The following is a 12,971-nucleotide window of genomic DNA, read 5'->3' as shown; positions in this document are numbered from 1 at the left end:
AGATCACTTATGTCACACAACAGCACTGTGAGGTTTTTATCTGTTTTTTTTTGTTGTTTTTTTTAAATCTTACCGGTCAGTATTTTAGCAAAATTAAACAATTTTAACATTCCAGTATTTTCACTAAATAGATGAGAATATTTACATAACCGTTTTTCAAATTTGGGTTTCCTCAGACTCTGCAGTTTTCTCTCAGTGAATGTGTCTGATCACTCAATTCACTTTTAAGTCTGACAGCTATATGCTCATATCACTAATACTATAATATATAAGAGAGCAAATAATTACTGTACGTACAAGCTGGGCTTGTACCAAACTGATCATCCAGTGAGTTTTGTTTTTTTAATGACAATGCTGCTTGATTCATGATTTATTGATAGATTTAATGTTTTGCTGAATCATTCTGTTAAATTAAACAATGTGGCCAATATTAGCATGACACAACCAAAACATCCTTTGAACTACAGTGACACAAACACTTCATATGATAAACCTCTTAACTTCTTTCTATTTCAGTGCTTTTGACTTTTGCAGGCTTTTGAGCGCGCTCCATCCTTCCTGCAAATACAATAGAAGCATCGACTCTTGGGTCATGTTCTACTCTCATGTACACAAAGTTGAATTTGTTTAAAAGAAACGAAAATAATTGCCTCACAACCAGAACACATAACTGAAACCTGTAGCCACCCTCAAAATGATTGAGACATATTTTTAATACAAATGAAGTACACAAATCAACAACTCTTTACTTGTTCGTTAGTGTTTGTATACAGAGTAAAAGAAGCGTTCATTTTCTATGTTAGTTGACAAACTTTTAATCATGAATTGTTTTATGCACATGCTTTTATTGCAAACAATGCATGTACAAAAAGTACAGATTGGGCCTTTAATGATTCTTTGTGTGTGTTTGTGTGTGGGATGGAGGCCACGTTACGTTTACACTGTAGAGATGCAGCCCCCGTCCACAACCTTTGTTACATCCACAGGTTGGAAGTTCTCATAAAGTTTCTGTCAGATTTGGCTCAAGCAAAAGCTGTTTCTAAGTTCATAATGTTGTGTATGTCAAAAGTAAATCATTGTAAAATTGTTTTTTTAATCTATTTATAGAAATAAAATAACTTATTCATTCTATGAACTAGGACACAACGTCTTTTTTTTGTGTGCAACAGAACAATATGTACCAAGAATAATTTTTGCACTCTTTGTAAACAGAAGACACTTGGACTGGAGTTCAGTGATCAATTTTATTGGAGCATCAACAGAAGCCGACAGTAGTTCAAAACTGCTCACACAGGTATGAGCTACAGGATGATTGATGGACATGAAATCAAGGCTACTAATAGTCATTTTCAAGCGTGTGTTGGTGAAAACAGTGCGACTGTGCTTGGAGAGTCATCGGAAAAGCACAAATAACCATTTATTGTCCATTCTGCATTATCGGCTGACAGTTCACAGTTCATTCACCATCAGACCAAATGGCATTTGGGCATCACGAGGATTTCGCAGGATTTCAATTTAAAACATACTCACACAAGATGTATGTCAACTGTCTCTTTTTTTTGCTGAGCTCAACATAATATCACTTTTCATTCGGAAAGTCTAACGAAACAGAAATGTCACAAACATAATTTTGATCTTTGGGAGAAAAAACAACTAACATTGCTTTAATATCTAACTTTCACATGTGTGTGAATTTCCAAACTCCACAATTTATTAAATCCTGTTTCATTCATTTATAATTAGTTATATTAACAGTTAATCAAAATGACATGGCTCAAAAAAAAAAAAAACAGTTATTCTATCATGAAATTATTCCTTGTGCTTGCAAAATAAGTTAAAAAATAAACACGTAAAAACCTCTACAAATCCTTTCTTTCACCGTCCCCTCACCTCTGCAGTTCTTTATGGGCCTTATTGAATTTGGCCTGTGTTCTTCTACAGGCACTGCCTCAGCCGCCTCATCTCCTCGGGCTGAGGTCCTTCGTGCAGCCTCTGGGCTGCAAGAGATGGGATTTTGACGATTGCTTTACCGCCAGGCTCGGTTGAGCAGTTTGACTTCTGCCAGGCGTTTGCTGATCATGGTGGCAAAGAAAAGTGCAAAGAGAACGCTACTGATCAGCATGTAGTCGTAGTCGTCTTTCAGTACGTCAAACTGCTTTGAGGGATAGACGCGTGTCTGGTAGATGTCGAGACCATATGCCACCACCTAGAAGAAGAAAATGGCATTGTCATGTTGATATTAATATTTTGACTATGTTTTTGAAGGATTTTAAAATGGTATGTCTATTTTACAGGCTTTTTTAGACTATTACTCAGCACTGTGTCAGAATAAATCTCTGCTCTGGGTGCATCTATTATTTATTTAATTGATAAGGAGAGAGCACATTGCTGAACCTCATTATAAAAATAAAAGATGTAAACATGACCAAGCTTAATTACATCTGTAGTCCCTGGGCAGAGAATAACAACAAAAACATAACATGTGACCAATTAATTGAAAAGACAAAATCCATTATGCTACATGTCATGTGATTGTGTTCTAAACAAATAGTAAATGTACATACAAATATTTTCTTCATCCTAAAATATAGTAAATTAACCCTTCATGCCAGTGGTTGTTAATGTTAGGACTTTAAATGGCAAGCAGATGTTATGAAATACTGACACCAGGATAAATAATACAGATTTTAGAAGATAACCACAGGCAGTTCAACAAAAAGTATTTTTTATAAGATCATTCTGTCAAAACATTTTCTAAAAACACAATTTGTCATATCTTTGTCCATATTTTCATGGCAGACTCACCAGGCAGGTTGACTCCAGTCCAGACGGGGCAGTGTAAATTCCTCGCACTCTGGATACACTCTGATTGTAGTTGATGAACCACTCTGTACGGATCAGCAGCTCTGGCGCGTACGGTATCAGGTTCTCTTCCCTGGAGATCAAGAGAACATGTTAGACAGAAACACAGGAAAAAATAAAAAAAAGTCCGTGACATGTTTCAAATCAAACTTCAGTAGAAGACGCACCGGCTTTGCTCCGTCATCATTTCTGGCCTCCGAGGGTCAAGGAACATCTTGGGTAATGACAAAATCCCTCCAGATGGCAAGCCAACTGTGATGAAGAAAACCAAAATATTTTTTATCAAACATTTTGGATTAAAAGCAACATGTTAATGTTGGAAAGAAGACAATTTTCTCTGTTGCAGTACTACACTGCAGCCCAAAAATGTGCCGCTGGCTTAAACTTACTGAGCAAATGGCGGCTGGTGATGCCCTTCTCGGTCAGCGTGGCCTCCATGGTAGAAATGGAGGAGGGGAAAACATAAGACTGTTGAAGCACCTGAGGAGCATGTGGCCGGTCCAGTGAGCTGAACACAGTGCTGTTGTAGAGCTCCATCCCTTCATACAGTTCAATGACAGAGAACTCGTTCCTACGAGATTTGGTGCTCCAGTACTCGTACTGCGGCGTCAAACAGAGGCAGGGGACACATTAGGATCACTGCTCCCCTTCAACATTTGCCTACTGATGTGTTCCATTACAGTCATTTTTAGTCATTTTTAAACAGCTGCAGAGAGCAAACACCATATTCTTACTGTAACCAAGCAAAGAACAACAAAGCATGTGTTTCAGAGTGACTTGAGCTGTAAATATTACTCACCACCACCCAGTTTTCAGAGTGCACAACATGCACTGGTCCTCTAGCCTTTCTCTGAACAGCCTCATGAATGATGCGACCTGTCACACCATCAATCAGGAGGATCCCGATGAAGCTTCGCTCCTGATGCATGTCTGTGCTCTCAGTCACCACAGCCAGGAGATTTGGGTTTAGGTACTGTGAGCAATTAGATGAAATACAATTCAGCATCTGTATCTGTAGCAAACTACAGTGAGAATACGTTGTGTCTTCAGTCACATCTTTCCCAACATAAATAAAATCTGTATAAACGACCTCAATGATAACGCGTTACTGTTAAGATGTGAAATGGTGCCCATCTTCATTTAGAAAAACATTTGGAGAATTCATTTATAAACATACATAACATAAATGACTATGAAAATGGGCCAGTTTGATCAGGAGGTCTCATTTTGCTCTCACAGATCGTCTGTGTGAAAGGATCTATAATGATGACAGCATGCATTGGCAACACTAGCAGCAGGGCCTAAAACAACTTGGATGTTTTTTTTCTCACACAACAGATAAAGCTCTAAGTGTGGGAAAGACACCGGTTTCTTGTTCTTCACAGACTTTTTGCGTTAGGGGATGAACATCGCAATCTCCAGAATCCCTGACAAAGTTTAGAAGTTTTCGATCGCTTCATTGTTTAACTTGCAAGAGCCCTAGTTTAATAACAGGGTTTAATCTCATTCAGCGTCAGTGGTGAAGAGAGGATGTGAGTCACTGGGGAAACAGTGACATGAGGTACAGTATTTCACGAGAGGTTTTCAGCAGAGATCAGAACCCGAGGAGTGTCTTTCTGCATGATGTCGTACAGCGAGATGTCGACCAAATCCATGGCCAATAACCAATATGATATCATTTTTACAATTTAAATACTCCTTCCAAACCACAGTGTTGAGAACGGTTTCAGATGAAGTTGTCATACCTTATAGAGGACACTACGGTCTCCCATTACTCTGCCCTGGGAGTGCACATGCTCATTGGGCCTTTTCCCTTTGACCGAGACGATCTTCTGTACCTCGGTTGGCATGACGATCTCCCAAATCAGCTCAGTCGACAAGTCCTACACACAAAAACATTCAGATCCATCCATTAGTTAAGTATTTTCCATCGTGGCTCTCTGAGAGAGCAATTTTCCATTTGCTTGTATCGTGCTCCATTGACTCACAGTCAAGTAAACCCTCTGCTCTATATACTAGGTATTTGTCATTACAAATATACTTAGCATTCTTGATCACTTTTTCAATATTGAAATATATAGGTTCACTTGCTGTTCGTAGCCTGTAGCCAGTAAGTTTTCCCTGGTCGGAGTCCACAAGATAAAAGAAGATGGACGAGGCCATCTCCTGGAGCTGCTGAAGCACATTCTTTGTAGAGGGAAACGCAGACACCTGTGAAAAAATAAGACATATATTTACTAGTTTACAAGTGGCTTGTTGCCCTGATGCACATGGAAACACAACATGCCTGCACCTCTATAAGTTAAAACAGAACGCTCAACTGAGGTTGCCACCGACCTTGTACTGGTCATCAACAAGAAGTAACACTTTCGCGTAATCCTGATCCATGACCGGCAGCATGAGGGACTGAAGCATCGGTTGAGGCAGAGCAGGTGGGGTGACGTGACTCTTCTTTCCAAAGATGGGATTAAACACATGGAGTGTGGCCAAGCCAGTGTCCTTATGGGAGAAAATAATAATAATATTCAAGAATATTAATACACACCACTTCTTAATTTATGTTTGTGAGACCTTCACTGTAATACAATTGACTCCCACACTGAATACCTTCAAGCACAGCGCTATAGTTATCAGATACCTTGTCTTTGATCAGCAGTGTGCACTGTGGCGGGTGAGGGAAGTGGGCAGTGGTCCGCTGCACCATTAGTTTGAAAGCTGCATTAGATGGGATGCTGTCCAGGTAGTGCCTCCATAAAATAGTGCCGGTCTTGCTGTCAATACCAAAGAGCTTAACGGGGAAAAAAAGCAAAATAAAAAAATAGAGTTGCTTGAATGGAGTCTATTATTTTGTGATTAATTTCAATTAAGGCCTGCTTGACCATAGATAAATAAAAAAAGGGAACTTATTCATTCATAAATGTGCAACGGAACTCATCTTTCCTGAAACTGCCATCTTACATTAACCTCTGTGAGAGCTTGAGTCTCGTACCTTCCCAGATGCAGTAACCATGACCATCATCTTCTGCAGGTTGAACTCGTCTCTGGAGAGGTTCTCAATGGTTACGTCATTTTTGACTTGACTGCGAGGCTTCCGTGCATCATAGAACATCTTCCAGAGATGGCCGATCCAGGCCTGCAGCAAGATGAGCTGAGAGGAGAGCCTCTTCAGCATCATGGACAGCAGACCATCTACACAAATTACAGAGACAACACAGATGCTTCTGAACGACTATTAGTGGATTGAGGAGCACAACTTGGACATTGTGCGATTGTTATTGCAGGCAAAGCACCGGTGTACCGTGCAACAATAACATGGATATGGCAAGGGATTTTCAGTCAACGACAGGAGATTCTAACTGTAAGACCCATTAATCAAGTGTAAAATAAGAAAAGCAGAGAAGTGCGTTACCTTGAATGGCTGAATCCAAGCGAAGCAATAAAGACAAGACAAAGACAAAAGAACGTGAAGCAACTAGCAACCACGTGGACACACTCAAAGACATCTGTTTTTAACAGGCCAGCAAGTCTGTGGCATCTTCAAAAATAACAAAATTACAACTTTAATGATTAAACGCAGGTACCAAGCAGTTGAAGTAAGGATGAACGCAAAAGCAACAGTGACGTGGATTCAACCATGAGTTCCGTATTAGTGGAAAATATTAAAATGATGAAACAAGTGAGCTTGATAAGTTATCCCCAAGATTAGGGGTTGCACAGCTGCCTTTCTCGAACATGCAAGGAAATTAGAGAACTACTAAAACAGTGAAGACTGAAAGTAATGGATAAAACACTGAATATATATATCTGCAATGGTACTTGATGCTGGAAAATAAATGAAGGGATTCTGGTTTGACATTTACCGGCCTTTTTGCCAAACTCTCCTTCCAGCTCTGCCTGCGTTCCTGTGAGAGGCAGATCCACCATTTCCATTGTCACCACATCTGAGAGGGCCTCCTCTCTCGTCCACATCACACGCCCTGGAAAACAAGACTCATTATTGTTCTGTAATCATTCATTCAACTTCACACACCCTGTGACAGTATGCAGTTTCTGTTGATACTTTCCATGGATTACAACATGAAAGACCTAGCAACGGATCGTGTGTCCATCGTGACAACTGAGACCCTGTTTGTGCTCCATACAGTGGCTTGATGTTGGCAGTAATTATGATGATTAAGGAGTGGAATTTATCGAAATGTTATCATTAGGCGAAGCATGGCTCACAAGTCTCTCTGCACTTTGGAAAGAAGTACTGGATTTTAACAGTTCACACAATGAGTGACCAACTCTTTGCAGAAAGCAAACATTTCAAGGGATTTCACCTGTTGGCTGTAACTACCATGCGATTCCCGACAACCGACTACATGCAGATACCTGTATATAAATAATATGACTCCATTTTCATCCAGTAAAAAAAAAGGCAAGAAGTGTTTGTGGGATCTAGCCAAAAAAAAAACACCTGAAAAAATGTTTCTTATTTTTTAACTGACAGACTTTGGTGCCCCTCAGTGGTAGAGTTAAAAAAAACACAGCATGGCAGATAGTATTGCATGCAATACCTCAGATAAAAGACAGACAAAGTAGTCTTTCTAACACTGACAAAGCTTCCAGTTTTTTCCATCCATACCTGGCTGTTGTATGAACGTGAGTGTGTGGTCTTCGGACTGCACCATGACCCTGTAGCCAACAGAGTCGTCTTTCTTGAGGAATGTTTGTACATGCAGCTAGAAGACAGAATAAAAGCTGTGTCATGATAATAAAAGAAAACACTGCATGTTTAATAATATTAAACTGTGAAGAAAGGAAATTAATAAAGCCTTGGTGGCTTGACCAGCCAAATGGGAAGAAGTTTAAGCTCACCTTCTCTGGTTTCCCACTATTAGGATCCAGATTAAAAATTAGTGTTGTGTCTAGAAGTCTGCGTCCACTTTCTGCACTAAAGAGGTTAATACTGCAAGCCTGTAGGGCAGAAAACAGGTTTTTATATGAAGCACAAGAAAATGCTTCTAATCTTGAGTGTAACACATTTTATCGGTTCATTTAAACCAACATGCCAATTGCACAAAGAGACAACCAAGTATGTGGTAAAACTATTGATAAATACATTGTAGTTTGCCAAGATGTATTTCACTCTCACTCACGGTTTGGTTCTTGGGCGACATTACAGCAGCAACTGTCTTCTCTCCAGGGGTAGCAAATGAAACCAGCATTGCCTAGGAATTAAGACAAATGAGCTTATGTTAAATTGCTTATTAAAGTAACCATGGTGATATCTCAGTATGACATGCTGAGATTGACCCCTTTTTAAATAATAAAGATGAAGTTACCCAATAAATATGATATATTCTAGCAATAAAGTCTCATGTACATTTTAGACATAAAGCTTTTATCCAGCGTGACTTCCAGCACCATAATTGCAAAATCAAAAAGACTATTATGCAGGGGCGAGGTGGTGAAACAGTTACGTACAGGCTTGAAATCTCTCAGTGTAACTATTTGACCACTGGTGAGCTGGAGAAGCAGGTGGTGGTCTGGCCCGAGCTGAAGGAAGAATTCTGACAGCGGCGGGCGAGCTGGGTTAGGCTGGGTGGACACCAAGACTGGTTGGAAGCCGGGGATGACTTCAAACCCCAGAGACTAAAGAGGAGAAATGGGAGAGTAACGTAAAAAAAAAAAAAAAATGCCTTCACACAGATAAAAAATAACAGGACGAGACAACCGTGGTAATTTTATAAAACAAAAATATTTGGTTTCTTTGTAATGGGTACCTGCAGAGGGATCTGGGTCATCTCTGACTGCACATGCAAGTCAAGTGTGTACAGAGATACAGCTGCTGAGTCCACGCAGGTCAACATCCCCTGGCCGATCACTACACAGCTGGTCTGTATGTTGGACAGCCACAGAGCTTCCACTGAGATCTGAGCACAACGTAAGCAAAGAATTAAAAGAATTAGGAATTGTGGAATTTAATAAATGTACTGAAATACTACAAATGTACTTGTTGTATTCAAAACCGTTTGTGTTGTATTTTCCCTAAGTATCAAATATATCATAATTATATTCCATATAGTCTAAACTTTACAGCATTTATATAGTGCTACCATGAATCATTACCTGCTTGATTATCTCTCCATCCTCCAAACTGTAAGCAACAATTGTCATATGGGAATGAGGAACAACTCCCAGCACATACACTTCACCATTTCCACCAGAATAAACAGCCTGGAAATCCACTGTTTCACTGTTGAGATGAAAAGAGACAGTTATACAGTGTTAATAATGCCAATCTTGTTCGTAAACTTAAATGATTAGGCCTCGACACAACAGACACTTTGTCTGCTCTAACATTACCATTTCTATATTTCTGTATTATGTTAATGCTTGAATTAATAACTTGTATGCACAATTTATTGATTCAGTAATCTTTCCAAATCTTGTAGTTGTCACTTAAATGCCGATTTTTAAATATTTTTATTCTCATAGAGTCACACTTCATTTTGTTCCAACGTTTTGATGACAGAATTTTCAAACATTAGGAAAATGAAATATTATTCAAAAAGCTGAATATTTGTATATGTCTTCAAACATGTCTCGAGAGGCTTATGAATTGAATTCTCGGGGATAAGTTTTCTTCACAAATCTGGTTTCAATGTTGACCAAATGACACAAAAAGCTTGACTTGCCTGTCTGGTAGATTCTCGATCCATTTCTGATGCCCATTAGAAAGGTAATGCAGAGATATGACAGTTTTCTTCAAAACAGCCACGTGTTTCACTGTGTCTTGCTGTCCAACTAAACATGCAGACTGGAAACTAAAATGTGGAACAAGAAAATTAACATCCGTTCGGAATACAGACAATATTTAACTTAACAACAGCCAATCAAGGAGCTAACCACCTGCCAGAGTCCAGCACAATCTCCCAGTTCAAACCCCCAATATGTATGTCCCAAGAGCGCAGCAGGCGGCCATCACCAACCACCAACACCGCATCTAGAAGACAAGAACAGTTTAAAGAGCTATACCTTTTATTCAAAGAACTGAAGAGTTAAAACCTCAAGCAACACGTTTAATAAATATACATATGTTATTATTAGACAGTAGGGGCACTCAAACTCTGGAAGCGCAACTGCAACGACCGAATCACCTTGTCCATGTTGCAGAAGAGCGTCAATGTTTCCCTCGGGCCCAGTCATATCCACATGTCGCCAGACTGTAACAGACAGTGAATAAATACTAACGTAAGAACACAAAGTATGTCAACTGAGAGAGGGATTGTCTTTCTGTACTTGACCAAACTACAAAATACTCACAGAGTTCTCCAGTCCTGGTATTGATTGAAGCAAAAACATTTTTCTCTGTTGCCAAAAGCACTTTTTTGGATGACTGCGCATGCGTGTCAAAATGGGAAAAGCGAACCTTGCCAATATATTGCTGCCTCCTGTTAATCACAAAAGAGAAAACAACCTGTCAAAAAGCAAACATCCTAATATACCATCATATTAGCTGACTATAATAATGTTGATAAGTGCAGCGATCCATATATGGATCAACCCCAGAGTTTAACACAAAAAGAGACAATTTATTATTATTATAACAACACACTTGCTACGATCGGATTGGTTAAAATAATTTTCCAAAGTCGATAAATCTAATTCAATCTCATTTACTGTCACATTTAGCTCACTATACCTCTGGTTTCCTAAAAACAAATAAATAGTTAACAAATCAACAGCTCCTGCAGTAAGTGACTAAATACTATTTATTGTCTTTTTTTAAATTAATATCTTGAGTAAATATCGGTTCTCTCCCACCAAGTTTAGCCCAAACAGACCGGGTCGCAGCTAGAGGCTGTGACAGGTGTTAGCATGAGCATGTCCACATTAAAACATGGCCCTAAACAACCCGCATGGTTAATCGTTCTCTAGATACCTCTTACCAGTCAAACTTTCCGACTTGATCCTCAAACACAGCCTCAACAGTGCTGCATAACAGGATACATTTCCAACAAAACCAAATTAGCTTTGCCATTGCAGCAGTAGCTTCAGTTTGTTCTTCAAGAGAAGGAGGAAGCCGGAAGTCAACGTGCTTCGTTCTCACGTGGTCACTGGAAGGTGCTGCCCCCTGCAGGGCAGAATGTTACACGACTTAAATAAATGTGAATCAGGGATTACAAAGAAAAACGCTATTTGAAACATGTTTAACTTTCAAATGTCCACAAAAGTTATAATACAACGTAGTAGTAATTGGAAATGATAACGCCACCACACCTTTGTCTATGAAACTATAAAATGTTATGAATTTGACTTAATGTCAGAATCAGAATCAGAATCAGAAACTTTTTTATTGCCACGTGAGTTAGTACAAACGAGGAATTTGTCCTGGCGGAAGGTGCATCACAACACAACAACAACAACAACAACAACAACAACAAGAGCAGCAGCAGCAGCAGCAGCAACAACAACAACAACAACAACAACAACAACAACAACAACAAGAGCAGCAACAACAAATAACTTTTAACTATACAAGAGAAAGTATAAAATAACATTTGGATAAGAACAAGTAATAGGTAAGTAATGTGCACACATTATTGATATGAAAAGGAATTGCTGAAACCCATGTGCACTAAAGGTTAAACATTGCTAAAGATTGCGGCAAACGAAAACCAAAAAAGATTGAACACAAACGAATGCCATTAGTCAAGTTAATCTACGAAGAGTTCAACAATACAGCTCTGAGCCGGTAGTTACATTTTACACGTTCTCCATTATCTAAATATATTTTGGGAAATTGGGATGAAGGCGACCAGACTTCTTTGCTTGGTTGCTGCTCAGATTTCAGTCAAATTTAAAAAACAACAACTCCATACACAAGTAGTCTGTTAATTTACAGGAATGTTGAAACAACAAAGATAAAATACACACTTTGTTGTTAGATGGGAACGATGCAATTAGTAAATATTATAAATAAGTGACCTGCATACACCTGTATGAGGTATTTTATTATCTCTACATAGCATAATATGTAATTTAAAAAAGGCATTATTTTATTTTCACGAATTCATTAGGAATTGTATTAACCCTGTGACGGAAAACTTTTGGGGTCAAATGGAGACTTTTTTTGCAATGTTGCAATGACCTGACCGTAGTGTCGTAGTGTGGTTTACCTTCACCTTCCTTCTTTCACTAGTGTGTTGTGAGCGTCCTCTGCGGTTTACCTTTACTTCTCTTCTTTCACTACAGTAATGTGTTGTGAGCGCCCCCTGTGGTTTACCTTCATTTCTCTTCTTTCACAACAGTAGTGTGTCGTGAGCGCCCCCTGTGGTTTACCTTCACCTTCTCTTCTATGGGAGTTCAAGATGGCGTCGAGCGGAGGAGAAGGGGAACACGAATGGACCGCGGCGGTTCGGCCGCTGTTGTCAGCTTCGTACACTGCGTTTGAGACGAAGGAGCTACCTCAGCTTATCGGGTCGATAATAAACAGGTAACCGGCACATGTCAACACGCTGCGTTTCTTTACTTGCCCAAACACGAGCCGTGTCTACCCATGGGTGAGCTGGCTCGCTAGCTAACTTAGCTAGCAGCTAGCTGCTACTTGAGCTTAACTTGTATTGGCAGCGAGTCAGTTGCTGACGCTAATGTGCTAATGTTAGCGAACTTATTCTAAATGCTACTCAGCTTGCCCAGGCTTGTAATTCCTAAACCGTTTGAAACACGGGTCGACTTGTGACGAGGGGACATTGTTTTTTAATGTGCTGTCGTTGCTGTGCAGTCGACGTCGCAGTGTAACGTTAAGAAAATGTGCCTCATCATTAGCTAGCTAACACAAACATTAGCCAGAGGGCCTTCAGAAGGACGTAGCGCTAAACTAGACGTAGTAAGTGTTGACTACGTCAGCCACCATCGGGTGACTACGTTCGGGTATGTTTTGAGTCGTATCCAGTCTTGTCACGTCAACAGACACGTTGTACATGAAGTGATTAATAGTGTTGTCGGTTTAACTGTTGTGTGTCTGTAGTTGGGCTGAAGTAGGCGGGGTCCTTGTCACGTTACACTCTACTATATTTTTGAATGATTTGTGATTGGTCTCCGTGAAGGTATTTTCAATA

The 12,971-nt window shown here is 39.6% G+C and overlaps 3 protein-coding genes across 14 annotated transcripts in view; 2 read left to right on the top strand and 1 right to left on the bottom strand.

The window, feature by feature from the left end:
- LOC137800746 (ERBB receptor feedback inhibitor 1) overlaps positions 1-1,079 on the top strand; it is a 9,668-nt gene extending 8,589 nt beyond the window's left edge. For both annotated transcript variants that reach the window (XM_068598072.1, XM_068598071.1), the window contains one exon: positions 1-1,079. This exon is cut by the window's left edge and continues 1,170 nt beyond it. The gene's annotated coding sequence lies outside the window, so the exon portion shown is untranslated.
- A 563-nt stretch (positions 1,080-1,642) lies between these two features.
- On the bottom strand, positions 1,643-12,321 carry emc1 (ER membrane protein complex subunit 1). 2 transcript variants are annotated; one of them, XM_068597272.1, is made up of 23 exons: positions 12,193-12,321; positions 10,800-10,984; positions 10,174-10,301; positions 10,008-10,073; positions 9,760-9,853; positions 9,546-9,674; positions 8,977-9,103; positions 8,631-8,780; positions 8,332-8,499; positions 8,004-8,075; positions 7,723-7,821; positions 7,490-7,586; positions 6,723-6,839; positions 5,852-6,051; positions 5,501-5,650; positions 5,200-5,361; positions 4,954-5,073; positions 4,608-4,745; positions 3,662-3,835; positions 3,252-3,462; positions 3,030-3,114; positions 2,806-2,935; positions 1,643-2,206 (listed from the first exon to the last, which is right to left on the bottom strand). In XM_068597272.1, exons 2-23 carry the CDS (start codon positions 10,889-10,891, stop codon positions 2,027-2,029), a joined length of 2,889 nt encoding a protein of 962 aa, XP_068453373.1. In that variant the 5' UTR covers positions 10,892-10,984; positions 12,193-12,321; the 3' UTR covers positions 1,643-2,026. The 2 variants fall into 2 exon arrangements, with proteins under 2 accessions (XP_068453373.1, XP_068453372.1); XM_068597271.1 differs by having other exon boundaries at positions 12,030-12,310.
- The window catches only part of ubr4 (ubiquitin protein ligase E3 component n-recognin 4), a 50,274-nt gene continuing 48,490 nt past the window's right edge, over positions 11,188-12,971 (top strand). For 9 of the 10 annotated variants that reach the window (XM_068597270.1, XM_068597269.1, XM_068597263.1 and 6 more), the window contains exons 1-2: positions 11,760-11,857; positions 12,162-12,346. In XM_068597270.1, coding sequence (XP_068453371.1) covers positions 12,222-12,346 — 125 coding nt within the window. In that variant the 5' untranslated portion in view covers positions 11,760-11,857; positions 12,162-12,221. Of the gene's footprint in view, positions 11,433-11,759; positions 11,858-12,161; positions 12,347-12,971 lie in introns of those variants that run through there. The other variant, XM_068597262.1, reaches the window with a different exon arrangement.

This window comes from Clinocottus analis, unplaced genomic scaffold (genome assembly GCF_023055335.1).
Source record: "Clinocottus analis isolate CAN_PGR_092001 unplaced genomic scaffold, fCliAna1.0.p SCAF_4, whole genome shotgun sequence".
Classification (NCBI taxonomy): Eukaryota; Metazoa; Chordata; class Actinopteri; order Perciformes; family Cottidae; genus Clinocottus; species Clinocottus analis.
Note: the sequence above shows the minus strand (reverse complement) of the source record. Positions and strands in the feature narration are given on the sequence as shown.